The sequence below is a fragment of the Macadamia integrifolia genome, chromosome 7 (genome assembly GCF_013358625.1).
Source record: "Macadamia integrifolia cultivar HAES 741 chromosome 7, SCU_Mint_v3, whole genome shotgun sequence".
Classification (NCBI taxonomy): Eukaryota; Viridiplantae; Streptophyta; class Magnoliopsida; order Proteales; family Proteaceae; genus Macadamia; species Macadamia integrifolia.
Genome location: NC_056563.1, coordinates 6,180,533 through 6,201,785, shown reverse-complemented (window position 1 = coordinate 6,201,785; position 21,253 = coordinate 6,180,533). Strand labels below are relative to the sequence as shown.

The following is a 21,253-nucleotide window of genomic DNA, read 5'->3' as shown; positions in this document are numbered from 1 at the left end:
TTTTTTTTATTTTAATTGCGGACCAGTGAATTCAGAGTGGAACGTAACCTAACGCAGTACGCGAGGAACCTAGAATGCCAGTACGGCACACAGCCTCGGAGCGTTCTAAAAATGTTTGGCCGTTCGGGGCTGATCTGACCTGCGGGCTGCCACCCACCTAACTAAAAGCCTATGCAAAGAATTGTGGGGTTCAGAGATAAAACAAGCAGAGGAAGTGTTATGGGTGTGCCTGTGGCTTTGGTGAGAATGGCGAGGAAGCGAGGCGGCACGACCTTCTTTGCTCTCCTCACCATCGTAGCTTTAGGAACTTTCTTCCCTGCCTTTGGTCCTCTTCCTGCTATCTCTCATTTATCCTCGACTGTCCCCAGCCTCCAAACCCAGGTATGTTTGTCTCCTGTCTCTTTGATTTTCTCAACTTCATTTCCCACAATTCATTTCTGCTATTTCGGGTTTGTGTATTTGCCTTAAGGCTATCCCGATTGTCATCGTGTTGATGTTGTTACTCTTGTAAGTTGTAGCTACTACTGTTGTTCATATTCCCTGCATTGATGCTGCTACTAGTTCTACTAATTCTAGAATAGTTTGCTATGAAAGCTGAAATAGGACTGAGATAACAGGTCTTATTCCAGAGGCGGTCTCAGTCTCAAGTGATGATGATCATGACTGAGATCACAGGTCTGCGCAGAATTATGTTAAGACCCACGGAAGACGTTTTTTAAGGAATTGTCTTAAAGGCTAAAGAAAGTTGTATCAGAAAAGAAGAAGAAAATATGTTACTGAAATGGAAACAACTTCCAATTTATAATTTATATGATGTCTTCAAAAAAACGATGGTATCTAGGTCAACCATACAACTACCACCCCATGGTGGATAGTACCCCCATCTTATGGTTAGATTATTCTCCACAATCAACTTTCTGAAATATGCTTCCTTGTACATATATGCAATTTAAAACAGGACAAATTATAATGCAATTCAAAATATAAAAATGGGTACATTACAAATAAAAAGCTACAATTGGAAATGATCATGACTTGTTTATAAGAATCAAAACATGGTAGATAATAGAAATTAAATTTGGTGATTTTTAATTTCAGTTGGTTATATTTACTTCTTTGTTACAAATGGAGTATCTAATTTCAATGGTTATTTATTGTAGTTTGGTTGTCTGTAAGACATCATCCACCTCTGGATAGGAAAGTTTGTAGTACTGAGGATTCAAAATAAATGTCTCATAACATCTATATGCTTCATGGCCACATGTTTAATTCAAAGAACATAAATTTCTCATCCTGTTAATCTTTAACAATCTATGTTGATATATATATATATATATATATATAGTGGCTACCTAGATTTACGCCTTTGTACCCCAGCACTTGGCTATTCCAACTAGTCAACAACCAGCTTGATTAGTGGTTCTTTCACTAAACTAGTTGCTTCTCATCATAATCACCGTTGTTGCTGCTGCTGTCATAGTCATTATTTCCTACTGCTTGTAGTCCATGGCCATCAGTTTAGTCATGATTCATGAATCTAGATAACCTTCAAAAAGAATGGATCCGAACTACCCACGAAACAAGGGCATTCCAGAGGAGTGGTATATGGGATAATTATTCACAATGTTAGTAAGCCATATGCACGGAGCATGACAGTGAAGCACATAATTTATGGGCAGCGTTCCTTGTGTTGAGCATATTATGTGGAGCCTATCCACATTTACTTTTTCTCTTTCTGTTTTCAATTTTAATTATATATTGACCTATGCATCATCCTTGATATTCTATTTATAAGGTTGTAGTAGCTTGGTTAATTTATTGTGAGAAATTGTGCAAATGTAATCAGGTTAATGCTCGGCAGTTTGACATATCTAGTGACATGTTTTGGAAGGATGGTCATCCATTTCAGATTATTGGTGGTGACTTGCATTATTTTCGAGTTCTTCCTGAGGTATGTTTCTATTATATCATCATTTTAAATTTAATTTCTTATTTCCCTGATTAATACCGGCGTGGTTTATCCAAAGCTGATCCCAAAGGATATTGAGATTTGAAAAGATTAAGAGAAAATATTTCCACCGGAAGCTGCACACTGCAGGCAAGGTCCTTTATGAGGAAACTAAAGGCAAATGATCACCAAAGCTTTGTTCTTGTGAATCTAAGATTGGGTTGTCCATTCAGGTTGGGGAAGTAAAGGAAGAGCTATAAGTGGTTACTCCTCCACATAAGGGTAATGCCACTCATTTTCAGCTAGGGTGGCTTTGCTAGTCCATGGAAACAATTGGGTGGCAAGGTGGCATAACTGTGGGAGGCTGAGCTGAAGCATTTGGGCATATTGTTCTTTTAGCTAAGTTGAGGCAAGCTAGGGGGTTGCAATACTTACGGCTCACAGAAAATTTTTCCTCTTGAGGGAACTTGGAATTCCACCAATAGGTGACATGGTGTGTTGGTGTACGATGTCTTGTATTCCATCAAAGTTTAATCTAGGGAGTACTGGTGCAGCACCTCGACAAGCAGGCAGGGGTGTAGGGGGGCGCAGCCCCCCACTCGAATTTTTTATTTGAGGGCAATTGTGTACTTTTCGGATTAGGGTTTTTTTGCTATATATTTGTAGCGAGAGTTTCTTTCTCTGTAATGCAAGCAATACTGAGAGGTGTGAGGAATGAGTGCTGTGACCCTATTCTCCATTGATAGTGAAGCATGATCTCATCTCACTGGGGATGTAGGCAAAGTGATAATGAGTTAAATGCCATTGTAGCTTTGAATAGTGTGGAATGATGAAATAGGATTTGTGAAGTCAGTCCACTTATTTGTTTAATGTTTAGTTGAATTAAGTTATTGTATTCTTTATTGTTACAAAATAGTAAGTGTTTGTTTTGTAGTAGACCGAGTCCTCTCAAAGTTTTGATCATGAATGGCGCAAGTGTTTTGCAAATGTTTCAAACTAGAAACCAAAATGTGTGTTTTGAGGATATCAACGGACCATGTTGTTAACATCTTTTGGAGAATCAAATGTGTTTTCTAAGATTGACACTATGGACTGAATTTTAGGTTCTTGACTTCCAGTAACTTTGTAAGTCCCTTATAAATCTCAAACTTGGAGGGGCCTGTAAAGTGAAATGGAAGCAACAGCAATTGAGACAGTTTCAAACAATGCAAGCCTTTCTCCCGCCCCGGGGAGGAGGGAGGGGGAACAAAAGTCCATCTTACCACCACACCCCACTCTATCCTTACCATAGTTTGAGGTCTTGCCTAGATCTCGATAATATCTCTCTTTTTTCATTTTTCGAGTCGAGATGACAGCCGATAGTAAAAATGACAATAACTTGACTGAGATTTATCGGTTCATGTTTTGGTTTCGGTTCGACTCAAGGCCTATTTTATAAGGGTTTTATACCCTATTTTGACTCAAGATCTCGTCTGTCTCGCCTCAGAAGTGAGAAAACTCTCCCAACTAAGGTTGTTGGTGCTTCTCTTTGCCAAATCTCACCTGTATTGCCTCAACATCAATATTAATCCTTGGAGATTGAAGATTGACACTTCAACATCAACTTTTGGAGCTCGATTTTTTCTCAGAACAATTGTAGGTAAAAAATAAATAAATAAATAAAAGTTTTCAAGAACCACCAACCTAGATATTGTGTGGAATAGCCTAGGGTAGAGCTCGCCTACACCATAGACTAACAACCTAGGGTCCAAATTCCAAAAGTACCATTTTGAGTGTGATTTTTAAAAATCTAATGTTTCCACTGTGTTTAGAAGGCCTAAAACAGGCTAGGTGACAAATTTCAGGGGCTAACTTGGCCTTATGGCCACCGAAACCCATCCTGAGTTATCCTGGCTGAAAGTACCATATCTTGCTGAAATCTCGCGAGATCTCAGCAGATCTCTGTTTTTCGCCTATTCTAAATATGACAAGTCCCCCTTGGATTCGAGAAGAAGGAAATGAAGAATGGACGAAACCAGTGGTGAAACCGAGACCTTAAACCTTGATCCTTACCCTAAAAGAATGGTGGCTATAAGGGATCTTTGGCCAGATTAACAAATTGCAATCATTAGAACCATGTGGTAGATTCTTTATAAGTGGATCATGCTATGTTACTTGTCCATCCAAAGTATTAACATTCAGTTATTGTTCTCAGAAAGAAATGGCTTATCCTTCATCTCCCATAAGCATGTAGAATGTAGTCAGCCAGTGGACCCTCTATCTCGCTATAGCTTGATCTATGACACTCAATTCCTGAACAATATTTGACGTTTGTGTTCTTTCTGTTGAATTATTTTGGGACACAGTTGAGGACAGTGTACCCCCACAGCATGTAGTTTTGTCTCGTAGTTCTTTATGCACATTCGATTCCATATAAAAAAGAAAAAATGGAAAAAGAATAATGGATCTTCTGATACACCCGGCCAAGTGGGTAAACTTCCATACATCTAGTTATTTTATACTCCATCTTACTTGAGTGTGCATAAGCTTCCACCGTCAAGATGGTCATTTTTCTCTCGCTGCCCCATCCAGTAAGAACCTAAGAAGTCCCTTTTAAAAATTTCGAGTTTGTTTTCCATGGCAATATTACCTTAAACAAGCAATGATAGTAATTAAAATAAAAAAGGAAGAAAATCATGCATGCAGTTTCTTTTCCAAACTGTCAACCTTCTAGCTATCTTTTTTATGAGCAATCTCAAATTTTATCTAAGTGGGACATGAGGGTTCCTTATCGGCCCATCCCCTCATGCTCCATCATATTTTTTTAAGTCATTCAGAGTGTTTCTTTCAAATTAACACAAAGTGCTTGCCTAAGTTAACTCCTAAGCCAGACACGTTTCAAATATTTAAGAATATACTTCGTAGAATGTGGCCAATCCTCTCTTGCATTGCAATCAAGCGTTATTCACAATGTGGATTTAGAATTATAAGATCTTGGAATTCTATTACTAAGATTTGAGACTCTACTATGTCCGGGTTTTGTTTATATATTTTGATCCAGTAATGAACTAACTTGGTCAATTTGCTACTGAAAGTGTAACTAGCCTATGAGTGCTTTGTTTGGTGATGCAAAAATGTTTTATGCTGATCTTATTGACACCTTGGTCATTTGTCATTGTAGTTGAGTTTGTTTTGGTGAACTAAATGCTAGTCTCTTAGATTCATTGGTGACCCATTAAATTCTGTCATTCTACTTTGGTGAAGTTTATTGGAAAATATTTCTTTTAAGCTTGCAGTACTGGAAAGATCGACTTTTGAGAGCAAAGGCATTGGGCTTGAATACCATCCAAACTTATGTACCTTGGAATCTGCATGAACCACAACCTGGAGAATGGATATTTGAGGGTATTGCCGACATAGAATCCTTTCTCAAGCTTTGTCAGGAGTTAGGGTTCCTTGTTATGCTTCGTGCTGGGCCTTATATATGTGGAGGTGAGATTTACTGTCCCATTTATGAATGTCAAGAATATTGTAAAAGCTTTATAAAATTTTACAGAATTTTTCTTGTAGAAGCTTTACTGATTTTTTGTTACTATTTCAAGGTGTAGCTAAAATTTTCGAGTAAGCACTTCCATGCCAGGGTGACAGTAGTCTGATCTGGGGACCATAAGGGGAGGGGGGTTGGTGTACCTGCATTTTAGTTCTTTCGTCTTTCCCCTGCTGAAAGCATTCTATGTTACAAGCAGAGCACGGAAAGTTTGTACATACAGTTAAAACATGTGCTTACAATAACTTTAGTATTCAGAACTACATATTTTAGTTTGTTTTCTATCCAACATTACTTCTTGGAACATAGATGGAGTGGAACATCTGATCCTTCCATGTGGACCTAATGACAGTCAAGTGCATGATGTATAGGTTCTAGTTGATAACTTGATATCACATCAGCTAACCTTTCATTTTTATTGGTTCGGTAGTTCTCATAAGATACTTCGAATTTTTGATCGCAGAGTGGGATTTTGGAGGTTTTCCCGCTTGGTTGCTTGCTGTAGAACCTGCTCTCAGACTGAGATCATCAGATCCTGCTTTCCTCCAATTGGTATTTTTCTGCCATAAATCTCTTTGATTTTTATGAAGCTTGGTTCCTTGGAATAATTTACTGTAGAGAAGATCAATTGGACTTGTGAATGCGATGCAGGGTTGAAGGAGTTTATTTCAGGAGGGATCCTACAGGGCAACATTGGTTGTCTTCCAATGGCTTCCAGTTGTCCTTTTAGCATGTCAAAACATGACAGGAAGTTGAAGATGTCCCACAATTGGCTAGTAAACCAAACCCTAATGCTAGAATTTGGGGTTTTGATTTCCTCTAGAACTAGGACAGAATTAGGTTGATATGAGGCAAAAAGACTTGAAGAAACTAGAAACCAGTTTAAAGAATCTTAAAAAGAAGTTGAATTTATCAGAAAATACCAGAAAATAGCAGAAAGAAATTAAGGATTCAGGGTTTTGGGATAAATTGTACAATATCAAGAGGAAGAGTCCATTAAGCCTGGAATCTGGTTTAGTGTCCCTTAAGACCATGCATTCCTGTGGTTAAAGTGAGAATGGTTTTTTTTTTGTTCCTTCTTTCTTTCTTATAGCGTAAAATGATGTAATAGAACTTATAACTGGAGAATAATAAGACAGTAGAAAACTCAGAATTGATGTAATGGGGTGAGTGTCGAGGTAGCACCGTAGCAGAAACAGATCAAATGTACTTTCACTAGAACAGGAGCACAGAAAACAGGGTATTGAAACTGAGAGGCAGGGGACGAAGTGGAACTCAAAGAAGATTGCATCTGGGGGATCCACCAAACATTTACAGGAGTCGATCTAAAACTTCAACCATGAAACAATACGGTTTGCAGAAAAGAGCTTGCAGCTTTCATTCAATAATTTGTGCCTCTAGCATGCTTGTACATATATTTCTTACACTTATTTTTCCTTGTACAACATGAAAATAGAAACTCAAGAGTTCAAATGTAGATCTCCTAGGTGAAAAAGAAATTCTACACATGAAGACACAAAAATGAAAATATTAAATTAACTAAGAAAAGAATAAGTGATGTAGGGGATTTCCTAGACAACTAAGTTCCCTATGAGAGTGACTCAATTAGGGTAAGACAAACTTAAGGGGGGGTCTTGGGATTATGTTGGGATTTAGATATGCTCAGCAAAACAAGATTCAACATGCAATAAATAAAGACAAATCAACATGTAGCCAGGAGCAATATCAATCTAAGCGGAAAAACACATAAAAACTTACTTAAGCTTCAAGTGGGGACATGGGGAAGGGAACAAACGTCATGCAAATTTTAGGTTTAGCACAAATCAATTTAGACACCAAATAAGATATGCAAACAATCAATGTCCTCTAGCAGCCAACTAAAATAGAAAATCAGTAAGGGTTTTGGATATATAACAGTGAAGAAAAGACTTAAAACAGTAGGTAAAATAGGCATAAACAAAGGTGCAGGGGCTGGTTTCAATTATAATGGGCTGCAACATATAATAGGGGATTGATGGAGGTGGGGGGGGGGTTTAGTTTCATTACTTACCTGCTGTCCAAGTCAGAGGAGTAAAGAAGAACTCGAGGTCTTCCAAGATAAGAGTGCAGTCGACCTTATTTAATGAAGGAAAAATTCCGGTTTGGTGATTAATTGTTCAACAGCATTCCGATGAATATTTTGCAACTGAGTTGATCTCCATTCTGCAATACTCAGCAACCGCAGCAAACCAGAACAGTAATCGATAAAACATGGAAGTGAAAGAGAGAGGGATGAGGAGAAAGAGAGAATAGCGAGAAAGAAAGAGAGAGAAAGGTGAGAAAAGAGAGAAGCCGAGAGTGAGAGGAGATCGTGAGAGAGAGGAGGACAAAACCCTTTTGCATTCAAAAAAATATTGTTCATTCATTAACCCCATTGTGGCCTAGGCCATTACATAAATAAGAAACTTAGTTACTAAAATAAAAAGAGCCAATTGGAAAGTAAATAAAGACTTCCTAAAAACTAACAACTAATAAAGTAGTTTCCTAATTAATTAAAAGACTAACAAGGAAAAGAATATTCTAAAAATAAACTACTAAACTAACAACTAATGTGGCCCACAAGATTTGTTGAAATCTAGAAAGAGAGAGGGACTCGATCCAGCACTGGAAAAGGCTGGATCGAGCCTCCTTTTCTTACTCCTTTTTCTTCTTCTTCTTTCTATTCTTCCAGCCACAAAGATAGTTGTTTCTTCTTCTTCTTGCGTCTGTACACCTTGATGTCCCCATCAACTCTCCCCGGTTTGGAAGAATTCACTTCTGGTGAATTAAAGCTCATGTCATATTCAAGCAGGTTTGGGTTGAGTTGTTGGATTTCTTACAATATGATCCAGGTGTTGTCAATTTCCAGACGTCCACGCCACTTGACCAAGAACTCTCTAGAACCTCCAGTGTGTGTGGACACAATCCTCTCATCAAGGATTTCCTCAACTTTTTCAATTCTTCTCGTGACCTTAGGCACACGTGGTAATGAGGTGAGGGGAAGTGGTTAGTTTGGCTCAGTAGTCTTATCATTGGTGAAAGGGAAGTCTTCAAGGTTATCAGGATAGAAAGGGGTATTGGTAGAGGTACCATGGTATGGGACTAGGTCTTCAACATTGAAAATATTACTGATCTCCATACTAGTTGGCAGATCAAGAACATACGCATTAGCACCTATCCTCTTGAGTACCTTGAACGGACCTGTGCTACGAGCATGTAGCTTGCTCGTTTTTCCCCTAACAAAGTGTTGCGGCTTGATTCTTACCATCACCATATCGCCTTCTTGAAACTCTGATAGCCTTCTGTACACATCTGCCTTCGATTTGTATTGCTTATTGCTTTGTGCTATCTGTCTCCTTATACCTGCATGCAAATCATGTATATGCTGAGCAAAAGATTCGATTGACTGGGAGGTCCTGGAACTAGACACGACTGGGATAAGTCTATGGGAGCCCGGGGCTGGTATCCTGAACAGATCTCAAAGGGGGACAGACCAGTGGTACGGTTCTTAGAACTATTGTATGCAAACTCGGCCTGGCTAAGGACTCGATCCGAACTGGTAAGGTATTCTCCTATGAGGCAATGCAATAAATTCCCTAAGCTCTTATTGACAACCTCGGTCTGGCCATCGGTCTGAGGGTGGAAAGCGGAGGAGAAATGGAGTTTTGTGCCCATCATCTGACATAGAGTCCTCCAAAAATGACTGATGAACTTAACATCCCTATCAGACACTATGGTGACGGGCAACCCATGGTATTTGATAACCTCATTAAAGAAAAGTCTGGCTACTATGGATGCATCAGAGGTCTTAGAGCATGGGATGAAATGGGCCATCTTCGAGAAGTGGTCTATAACCTCATAAACTGAATCATGGCCTCTCAAAGTTTTTGGCAGACTAAGCACGAAATCTATGCTAAGGTCTTGCCACTGGGCATGGGGAATGGCTAGGGGAGTGTACAAACCCGTATTCTGCTTTTGTTGTTTGGCAGTTTGGCATGTCCTACACTGACTCACAACTCTTGCAACATCCCTCTTCAGTCCTAGCGAAAAGAATTGGTCCTCAACGAGGGTGATGGTCTTATCTCAACCGAAATGGCTAGCGACGCCCCTAGCGTGCAATTCTCAGATCAGGAAATCTCGGAGTGAAGTCCTGGGAATGCANGAGAGAGAGAGAGAGAGAGAGAGAGAGAGAGAGAGAGAGCATCAAAGGTCGGGGATGTTATCAATATGCAGGTTGCATGAAGTAATGATATGTCTATTCCTAAGGGAGTTTGGGACATGACGAGGATGAAGAGATTGGATTTTGGAAGTAATGTCAAAGTAGATGACTTTCCAAATCTTGTTCAAAGAGTGAGAGTTGAAACATCATTTACGAATGTTACGCTTTATCCAGAGTTGGTTAATGGTTGCACTAGAGGCAAACTTACCAAGGGTGTCACAAATGGAGAAGCCAACAAAGGTCATATCAATTCATATCTTTTTCTTGTTAAAAGGGAGAATGAGTCTGCTAGAGAGTTAGCATCTAGAGATGACAACTTTCTAGACGGAGGAGGAGAGGGGACATGAGAAAAAAAGTTGAGAAATGTCCCCAGAGCCATAAGGGTAGAGACAACAGAAGGGATTAGCGGGGATGTGACGAAAGATGAGGAAGGATTAAGTACAAAGGCAGTTGGAGAGACATTGCTAAACAGTGAAGTTGTGGCGAGGGATATGACCCTTGAACCAGACGAGATTACATCAAGGAACCACATGGCAGGAGAATCTGACAAGGACCAAGTAGAGGTAGAGGAGAAAATCTCATTGGAAGAGGAGAGCCCAGTGCATTTGTCTTCCCTTTCTCTATGCCCATGGGGAGCGGAGGAAGACCAGAGATCGACAAGAGAGAAGGGGGGGTCGGGGGGAAAGGGGGGACCAACCTAGGGGAAAAGGATCGACTGGTCATTCAATGTTAAGCTTACATACATTTCAATAAAAAAATTTAAGTTTACATCAAACAATCATTAAAAGAAAACATATGACAATAAAGAATTCAATTTAATGTTACAATTTACATCCATTTCACTAAAAATTTTAAAGCTAAAGAAATAATTTGGATAAAAAGTTAGAAATCATAAGAGAACCTTTTAAAACCTTTTAAACCAAAAGTGTTTATAAATGGTTTTAGTTTTCAAACCGTTTACTAAATGATTTGATTTTGGTTTTACTTACAAAATATTGCATAGGGTCGAATCAAACCATTACCTGAACCGAACCGATTAATACCCTTACCAGCAGCTGCCGAAGTTACCCTTCGATTATTATTTTATTGACCCTCTTACATTCGTTATTTCGTCTAAAGTAAACGGCGAGCGTTGAGAGTCACCAATCGAGATCAAGGGCGAGAGCGAGACCCAAAGCCAGAGAGAAAGAGAGAGAGAGATGGCTCTGAGAGCTGCGATTCTCCGCCACATTCGAGTCCCAGTTCAAACTGCGGCACTAGATCGATCGAGGTCGCAGGCATGGAGTCTCTGCAACTCCATTCGGTCGATGTCGTCCCATGGAGACGATCATCTCGACAGGGAAGAAGTGATCGATAGAGTTCTCGACGTTGTCAAGAGCTTCCCCAAGGTCGACCCTTCCAAGGTCAGATTCTTGATTAGAAAGACTTTACCTATTTTTTATTAATGTTATTTTTCTGATTTGAGTTTTTCTCTAATTTGTTAGCCTGTGTTTGGTATATGTTTGCCTTTTGGATCTCAATTGGCTTAACTTCTCCTATTTATGTGAAACCCTTGAGAATTTGATACATTCTAGATTCTACTGAATTCGCTCGTTTGGAGATTGATTCTTTTCGTAATTTACTGCAAAAACCCTAGGATTATCACAGTTGGAATAGGAAAGCTCTTATTTTTATTTAGTATATTTTCATTGGAGGATTCAATTCTCTCAAAATTTGAATTTTGTGCATAATTTCTTGTAATCTTCCTTGGAGTGTGCATTTTTTTTTTTGGGGGGGTAATTTACAGTGCCACCCCCTGGAGAATGCCAATATTCTAAGAACACCCCCTCACTTTCACCAAATTAGACTTAGACCCCCTACCGTCAGTCGCTGTTATGGAATATACCTTATATGCTGATGTCAGCTATTATATTTTTCTTTTAATACCAAAATGCCCTTACTAAATGTGAACTACCTAAAATACCCATTTAACAAGTCTCCATCCCCAAATCAATAGATATTATACCCTGACCCCAAATTGAGACCTAATATACCCATTCCCAAATTGATACCTTCACGTTCGGAGCATCGGCGATCAATCTCCGTGAAGAGTAGCGGAAGCAGTGATAGATGGCGACATGGAAGGAATCGCGGCGGAGCTTCTAAAGGCATGGGGTTATGGCAAGATCGAGATCTCAACAGTTTTGTCGCTGACGTTGTTCTTGAGAAGCTAATTTGTGGACGAATCGGCAGACTAGAGCTCGATCTGCTCGTCTCTGTTTTTTCGTCGAAGGAGATGAAATTGCAGAGACTAGTGTCTGAGCTGACGAAGGGAAGTGAGAAGCTACCGACTGCGACCAATGTAAACAGGTCGTGGCGACTTTTACTTCCATGCCTCAGCTTTGTAGGCTCCAAAAAGGGTTTTTTTCTTTTTTCAGAAAAAAATAAAAAAAATGTAAGAGTAGGAGGATAGAAGGAAAGGCAAAGCTTCTTCTATCTGACAATCTGAGACTATTTTAAAAGAACTCGAAGTCATGGGATTCCTGCGTGTGAATGTCTATTAACAATCGCATATCGTGCTCCACTTTCAGCTGTTTCCCTCTCAATTCTTCAACCTAATGACTTGCCTTCTTTCAATTCACTGAACCTGTAACAAAAAGTAGCGCAATAAGTCAAATTGAACAATCTTAAAAGATCATATTCAAATCTGACCATTCTTCTCTCGCCACTCTTTGTCTCAACATAAAACCCCATTTCCCAAATTTCTTTGCAAGAAATAGAACAAGAAGAAGAGGCTTAAGAAACCCATGTCACGGACTCACGATATGCGCGTCCCTGTGCAAAAAGGCTTCTCAACTCCAGTGAGTAGAGGTATGGGTGAAGAGGAAAACATGAGTTTTAGTCAAAAGGGTATAACAGTCATTTTAAATCTTCACTTAACTGTGACTGACGGTAGGAGGTCTGAGTCTAATTTGGTGAAAGTGAGGGGGTGTTTTTATAATATTGGCATTCTCCAGGGGGTGGCGCTGTAAATTACCCTTTTTTTTTTTACTTCCTAACTTTGTTTTTTTGGAAAAATTACTTGGACACTCCTTGTGCCGTGGACGATTGCTTGACATTCCTAAAGTTCATTGCTTGAAGCCCTATGAAACCTGATGGTGGTAGTATGCTGTTAGTGGTTGAATGAAAAGACCATTTTACCCTTATGAGTTGTTCAAATCAAACTTGTGAAGTTAAAATGACCAACTTACCTTCAAAGCTATTAACCTATAGAAACCCTAATCCATCGCAGTCAAAGGTGAAGATGATGAAGAAGAATGAAATTTCCAGCAAGACTCACTGTTGCAACTCCCCAGTGGAGGTAGGGGAAGGTTGCAAATGTTAGCGGGAGGTAGGGGATGGTTGATTTTTCTTGCGGGGGAGGGTTGCAAGTTAGGGTTGCTATCACAACCATCGGTTCTCAAAATGTCTAAGGTTTCTTGGTGATATTCATGTGAACCATGATAGAAATTGAACCTGGCCACGTTCATTCCCACTCTCAAAAGCTTCTCGATCATGGGCACAGACCGAGATGCCGGATCGAGCGTGCTAACCACAGTCTTCATTCTCACAACATGAACATGAGCAGTGGAAGAGATCTGGTTTGAAAGGGAAATCTCACTCATAGAAATCTCGATCGAATGGAAATTTCTTGGTAAGTATGTTAATGAACTACCCTCTTAAGTGGAGTGCTTATTAACCCGAAAGATCAAGCCAGGAATTGAAGCCAAGCCACTGAAATGATACCTGGTGGTAGAACAGGGATCATGTTTGATTTCAGTTTGATATTTGCCAGCAAGGGTTGATTTAGGATGTGAAAAACAAGTTCTAAGGTCGCCCAGTCGATACCCAGAAATTAAGTTAGGAGGAAAAGAGAAGAATTGAGAGTGTCAATCCCATGATGTGAGGGACTTCTAGATCGTCTGAAACAAAATTGTAACGCCCCCCAAATCTGGATGAGATACTGGTTTAGGCCCTCGCGGGCCGCCGCTAAATAACGGCGTAAAAATGACCGATTAACTTTATATCCTTAAAACTTTGTTCTACTAATCATGGTCCCACCTCTACTATTTACCCTACTATTCACGGGCCCCATTGCGTTCCCACTATGCAACTCTGATAAACTACGCCAAATATACATATTAATCCATTTATCATTTGTACAACTTGCTACATACGAAAATCTTCCAAAAACTCAATTATACCATGTAGCCTGTACATAAATCATAATAAATACATTCAATTCCCAAAAATATAAATCCTCAATTCTCCTCAATTAGTCTTTTCGCTGTACCAAGCCACACCGCATCTATGAAACATGAAACTGTAGTGGGGTGAGCTAAAGGGAATTAGCTCAGTAAGATGGGACATGACATAATCACACTTGGTACAATAATACGTATACTCATATTCTCATACTTTTCTCATACATGCATAATTATATCTTTCATAACATGCTAAAATATCATGTCTAGATCACCTCACTGGATAGTTTATTGACGTGTTTGTAGAATCACAACCTTAAAAGTGATGCAAAAGGTAATGGAAAACAAGAACAAACAATGCACACAGGTTTATGAGGCTCGGCAAGATTGTCTACGTCCTCGGTGAGATGAGATTCTGCTCACTATCAATAGAGAATAGGGTTATAGTACTTGTCCTCACACCTCTCAGTATTGCTTGCATTATAGAGAAAGAAAACCTCGCTACAAATATATAGTGAATCCGGAAAGTAAAAAACTGCCCTCAAATAAAAAATTCGAGAGGGGGGCTGCGCCCCCTTACACCCCCGTTATGCAGGGGGCCTCATGCCTCCTTACAACCCCCATGGCCCTCTTATCGGCAAGCGGGACCGCCGTTGATGGGGTAGCCTTAGGGAGAAGAGGGAAAATCGCACAAGAGGGGGAAGGGGAATCACACAATGCACGAATTTACTAATTCTAAATAAAATTAACTCTAAAATCAAACATTAAGTATGTGCAAGAATGCCATCAGAGTTGATGCGCCTGAGGAGAAAAGTACCAACTCTTCTCTTGAGTTTGAGAGGGGTGAAGATCCTTTGTTGAAAGGAACTTCATCTCAAGGCCGCTGAAAAGAGTATGTATTCCCATATCCATAGTGCTTGGCTTTCTTGTCAAATAACCATGGGCACACTAAAAGAATGTGATAGACTTTCAGAGGGAGCTCATAACACTGAACCTGATCAATCAGTCCACCAATGGAATATGTGAGTAAACACCTTTCATGAATTTTCAAATTATTTTTGTTCACCCACCCAACCTTGTAGGGGTTCGGATGAGGTTCAGTTTTTAGATCCAACTTGCGAACAACATCTTTAGTAACAACATTGGTACAACTGCCGAGGTCAATCACCATATTACACAAGCTATCATTGCATCGCACCTTGGTCTGAAAGATACTGTTATGATACCAATTGTCCTCCTCGGGAATCTTCTGTGTATTCAAAAGAGGACGAATCTCATAGAACAGTTGAGGTTCACCATCACTGTCACCATCATTAATCTCATTAGGATCATAATCGCATTCAGCCTCTAGATTTACTGTTCCTGTTTTCGGTTGCTCTTCTGGTGCATAGGGTATAAAATTGTCTTTGTTGATGTATGCTAACAACCGGTTAGGACATTGATTAGCTCTATACCTGTACCCCTTGCATTGGAAACATTGAATATAGGGGTATACTTGGAATTAAGTGAGAATATAGGATAGAAAAGAATAAATGATAATGGGAAGGGTAGTATGGGAAATAAACAAAATAATTAAAGAGGGGTAATAAGGAAAAGAGAAAATATAAAATAGAAAGAATAAAATCGATTGAGATTTGGTAAAGTACCGTAAACTTACAAAATAGGTCTCAAAGAGACCTACGATGGAACTAGAGGACGTCGGTGATAGAAGAGGAAGACGTTTCGATGTTCAGCAATGAGGTTGCGTCTTCGAAGGCGACTATAGCGAGAGTTCCAGGACAGGTAGGAGTCTCGCCTCTCACTCTCTTCCCCGATTCTTCTTCTTCTTCTTCAAGTTCTATTTCTCTCTCTTCTTCTGTATTTTGATTCTGCCTTCTTCGTCTGTTTTTTTTTTTTTTTTTTTTTTCTGTCGCTGCTGGCAGAACCCAGGGAGGACGATCTTCTTTGTCGCTGCTTTTATTTTTCTTTTTTGGCTGTCAGAACCCTAAAAAAGGGCTTGATTGCAGGAACTTGGGAGAGAGAAGGGCGATGAGACCAGGGGGATCGATTCTATCCAAAGAAGACAGAATTGAATTTTTTTTTTCTCGGTAGAGCCAAAATAGAGATGGGGAAGGGAAGAAGAAGATGGAAGGAAGAAGGGGAATGGGGATCTTCGCCTTTGATACCAAATTGATAGGGTAGCCTTCGGAAGAAGAGGGAAAATCGCACAAGAGGGGGAAAGGGAGTCACACAATGCACGAATTCACTAATTCTAAATAAAATTAACTCTAAAATCAAACATTGAGTATATGCAAGTATATAAAGGGAAAATAAAAGAGTCATACTTAAACTCCATAACTGAAATTGACTCCTGCTTAGACTCCAAACAGATTCCAACTTCTCTACCTCCTACGTATCTTATCCCACAATAAACATGAGTAAATAAAAGACATAATATAACTAAACTACTACCAGCCCTTGTTGGACCAAAAACCTGGGCTGGACCGGTTCTTCTTGGCCCTTGGCTTCCACAGCCGGTCATGCTAGTCCAACCAGGTAAGTGCAGCTGTATCTGCATCAGCCGTTTTGTTCTATCATGGTGCCACACCAGTCCTCCCTGAATTAAATTGCGATTGGATATAAGACATCGTACACCAACAAATGTCTCAACTCCTCTCCCTTTTCTTGCTCTTGAGCTCAAAGGACTGGGTAGTATCTTGACCTTGATGTCCCACCTCCATGTTTCTTGGCGGACATGAAACTATCTTTAAAACCACTTTTCATGAACTATAAATTGTGCTTTAAAACTACTTTTCATACATGAAAATACATACAAATTATGGAGAATTTCATGCATATCAGATGAAGCATGGCATAGATCACTTACTTTGGGTTACAACTACCTGTACACAAACCTTCCCCAATCTCTGCTTCCACATCCCCCTTCCTGGCTTTCGGTCTCTCTTCCATCGCCTTTCTTTCCGTTTGTCCTGTAGCTCCCTCTGTCTCTTGTCTTTCCTTTCCCTTTGTTCTCTTCTTTTGTTTCCTTTCTTTCTTGTTGAAGGAGTTGCACGCACACCCCCAGTACCCCCTTCTTAATAAACAAACCCCTCTCCCTTTCTCTTTTACTCCCTCTTTCTCCCTCTTGTCTTATTCTCACACATCCCTTTCCTTCTCTCTCTTCTAGCCGCCCTCCCTTTCCCTTAATTTTTAAATCAGTGTGAGGGGACATGAAACTATGCTTAAAACCACTTTTCATGAACTATAAATTGTAACCCCCCCCCCCCCCGGGTGCTTTTCTCCTTTTCTTTTTCAATATTTGTTTTTTTCCCTCGCTTCTTCTTCTTTCTTCTTCCTTCTCTTTTGTTTTTAACAAATTAATGATGGCGGTGGGTGAACAGGTAGGTCCCACCTCTCATTACTCTCACTTTTTTCCTTTCTTTTCTTCTTCTCTCCTCTTTATTTCTTTGGACTTTTTTTTTGTAAAGAATTGAGTGAAGGAGGTGAGGGGATAGGGTTCCACCCCTTTTCCTCTCACTTTCTCACTTTGTCTCCTTAGGTAAATGAATGGGGGTAATTTTGGGGATGGGGTATTACAAGAGTATTGAGGATAGGGAAGAGAGGAAACTAATATGCTGGACCTGCTTTCAAAAACCAGATATTTCGAAAATTATGCCTCACATACTCGAGTTAAAACCATCGGCAATGAACTAAACCACACAGACACATACACACACACACACACACACAGAGAGGGAGAGCCACTCTCTACTCTCGAGTGCTTGCTTCGTTCTTCTCCGGTGTTTAGCATCTTCCCTTGTTTTAGTGAAAGGGTAAAAGGGTCAATTAACTACCCTTAAAGGGTAGTTTTCGGCATTTAGGAGTTTCCCAACCCATGACATCATCACTAAACGGTGACTAACTAACAAACAAGGGTTAGTTGTGAGAAATCTTAAAATGCAGGGGTGGTTCAAGTAATAGTTTCAAACTTTAGGTGTGTCAACCAATCGGGCCATATTATAGGGGGTGTCCAAGTAATTTTCCCTTTTTTTTTTTTTTAGGAAGGGGTGGGGTGAGGGTTGTTTCTTTTTTATACTATTAGCTTTTACGTTGCTCTTTGCTTCAAATTCAAAGTTCAGAATTTTCGCAATTTACCTCTTCTTAATCCTAGGAGGATGTTGATTTTTTTTTTTAATTTTTTTTTAATTTTTTTTAACGTGCGTGCACTTGGTTACAGCACCCTACACCAATTCTGCTTTGTCTACTCATCTCTACCAAAGTCTTATCAGTTCCCTCTTTTCTTCGCAGTTAAATGTACGGCTATTTCTTTTTCCAGTTTCTGGTCATGGGGTTTTCTGGCATTAAATCCTTCACCATCTTAGTCCTTGTGCTCTCACACTGATATCCTTCACTTGCTCTATTTGATTACCTTGTGGGGCCATTTGAAACAAGTGGATATGAAACTCTGTGTTGTTTATGGCATTTCAAAGGGGTCTTTGGAGGAATCTTTTGTGAAATGATAATACATATGCATGGAATTTAACTGTAGCAATAAATTTACCTTGACCAAAGTCCATTTCAGAATTTCAAGAAATGAAGTTCACCTCATTTTATTTATTATTGTTCCAGCGATATCTCCAGATTAAATAATGGATTTGTGCACTCAAATGGTTCAAAGCCCAAAATGTGATTTTCCCTTTTTCATCGGTTGAAGTCATACTAACTGAATCCCGAAATTAGATTATGGTTCTCCTTTTCCAAATGAAATAATTTACTACATAATTGCATGATCTTTTTTTTTTTTTTTTGGTGGAAACATAATTGCATTATCCAATTATATGAATTATTTATATGTAATTCAGGTAACCGGTGCATTTACATTAATCTGCCTATGGAGTAGGCTTTCTTTTTCTTTGTAATTGTAAGGGAATTTGTTTCTTACAATCAACATTTTATAACAATTAATGTTTATAGGTAATAACATTTTGAGTGGGCATCATAATTTGTAAGTTCCTTATAACTAACAGATGAATCCTTTCCACCATGATTACTAGTTATAAAGATCACCATGCTATTTATGTTCATTGCCTTTTTATTTGCCCCCAATTTCACTCAATGCTTTGAATGGATCTAGGCTTTTCCCATATATCCATTGCAGTGGTTTAACTTCTCTGCTCAGACATGCTCATGGTGTCAAGCTTTGATTACTCCATTTCTTACTCTCTATATAACATAAACTGGAATTTGCGTATCTGCAGGTGACCCCTGATGTCCATTTTGAGAAAGATCTAGGCTTGGATAGCTTGGATACTGTTGAAATTGTAATGGCTTTAGAGGAGGAGTTCAAGCTGGAGATTCCAGATAAGGAGGCTGATAAAATTAATTCCTGCCCCCTCGCTATTGAGTATATTGCAAACCATCCAATGGCTGGCTAGTTCTAGATTGTTGTATCCAGAATGTAATGATTGGATCATCCGTTTTTGTTTGACTTTGTTGAGTGGTTGTAGAAATTTAATATCCGCTGAGGATGGAAAATAATTTTGATCCATTTGATAATGTAATTTTGGTGAACTAGATAATGGAAGTCATTGATGAACTATTTTTTCTTGAATATGTCATGCTTCAAGATAAAGCACATGACAGTTCTTTTATGTCCAATCAAATTCGTGTCTTTGATTGCCTTTCAGATATTTATATTTTATATGCTTGTCATATTAACTTGTGATTTCTTCTTGCAATCATTGTGCATATATTTGATGAAAGCTTATTGAATTCCAAATCTTTCAGGTTATTGTTTTCACCATGTATGGGTTTCCCCCCCAAATGTTCTCAATGAATGTGTTTTTAGTGAGGGTTTTACTTCGGAATTCCAGGTTTTCTCATCATATCCAAAACTTAATTTAAACATGGTTTTACCCAGGGACTTGTGCCAACACTTAGAACTGGCTTGCTACTACTTGGTGAACCAATTGATTTGACAAGGGCTTGCAGTGATCCAAGTAGCAAAATCAACGCAAGTCCTTCAGCTAGTCTGAATTTAAAGGGTTGATTTTGTTGAATACGAGTCCCGCTTGGTTTTTCCTTTTTTGGTGAAATAAGAAAATATATTAATAAAGAAGCTTGGTTTTTATTTCTTACTTATTGTTTTCTTGGTTTTCGGTTTAGGTAGGTTTGCAGGTGGCCTCAGCCATCTAATATGGAAGAATTTTGTTAGTTTAGTGTTCCACGTTCACCTTCTGATCCAGTACCCTTTGTGCCACTCTTTGGCGTCAAATGTTGTGAAAATTACTGGAAGGTAGAAGGGGAGAATGGCTTCTCCTGCCATTTGGAAGCTGTCAAGTAGGTGGTCTCCAACTTAGTTGGGACTGACAACTGTAAATGGTACTTAATTCAGAAATAGCTCATGGAAGGTTGCACTGTTTTTGAGTTTCACCGGAAAAAAAGGACTGTTGAGAGTCCTCTTTCGCAGGTTAGGTTTGTCATGCCCATTACCCCGCTTGCCTCCCTTTTTTTCTTTCCATGTTTATATTTAATAAGATTTGCTTATCCATTCCCCTCTTCCCTCTTTCCATTCGTTTTATATGTGTCAGAGTGTGTAGGATGCAAGTTTGGTTTGGTGCGGAGGGTCTGGGTTGGGCAATCGCCAAGCCTGGGGTCGGTCTGGACTCGGGGCCTCAGTCTAAGGCCGGCCCAATCCAGCGTGGCCCTGTATATATAACGATGGAGAAAATAATGCTATCCAATTGAGCGTTCCTGCACTTAGACACGGGTGCTGAAATGAATAGCCTACCCTTTGGTGGATGCTTAGGCACATGTTCACATTGGCACATGGGTCATGCAACTAGGTAGCGCTCTCTCTCCCTATAAATATATAGGATTATATGTAAGGGATTATCTATAGGTGTTATCTTGAAATTGTAACATTCTTTTAATTGTCCATTATCTTATTTCCAAAACTTCTTTAAATGAAGGTTGGAAAAAAGTTTTCAAAATAATTTGAAAGTGACTTATTATCTTTGTGTATTTTTCAAGCACACATGTGAAATGACTAGATTTAACCTTATTGAAAAAAAGCGTTATAGTTTTTCTGTTGGACTGAAAAAAAAGTGTTGTAGTGGAAGGACAAAAAGTAAGGTTAAACAAAATTATTTGACAGCTGAAGTGGTGTTGATAAGAAAATTCATATTAGATATAATATACAATTATGCATAACTATACCATTAAAAAAAAAAAAAAAACCATAAAACCAGAAAACCAAAAACAAAAAAACAAACATGGGTAATTAGGGCTAGCCTAACCATGAATAGCCCTAAAATGATAAAAAAAAAATAGGGATTGCA

The 21,253-nt window shown here is 39.2% G+C and overlaps 2 protein-coding genes across 2 annotated transcripts; both read left to right on the top strand.

Annotated features, from left to right (window-relative positions):
* Window positions 1–27: 27 nt before the first annotated feature.
* On the top strand, window positions 28–6,245 carry LOC122085014 (beta-galactosidase 17-like). The gene is made up of 5 exons (XM_042653441.1): window positions 28–381; window positions 1,847–1,951; window positions 5,224–5,419; window positions 5,938–6,026; window positions 6,126–6,245. Exons 1-5 carry the CDS (start codon window positions 172–174, stop codon window positions 6,129–6,131), a joined length of 606 nt encoding a protein of 201 aa, XP_042509375.1. The 5' UTR covers window positions 28–171; the 3' UTR covers window positions 6,132–6,245.
* A 4,559-nt stretch (window positions 6,246–10,804) lies between these two features.
* LOC122083624 (acyl carrier protein 1, mitochondrial-like) lies at window positions 10,805–19,571 on the top strand. Its single transcript, XM_042651490.1, has 2 exons — window positions 10,805–11,114; window positions 19,172–19,571. The coding sequence occupies exons 1-2, from the start codon at window positions 10,911–10,913 to the stop codon at window positions 19,346–19,348; spliced, it is 381 nt and encodes a 126-aa protein (XP_042507424.1). The 5' UTR covers window positions 10,805–10,910; the 3' UTR covers window positions 19,349–19,571.
* The last annotated feature ends 1,682 nt before the right edge of the window (window positions 19,572–21,253 follow it).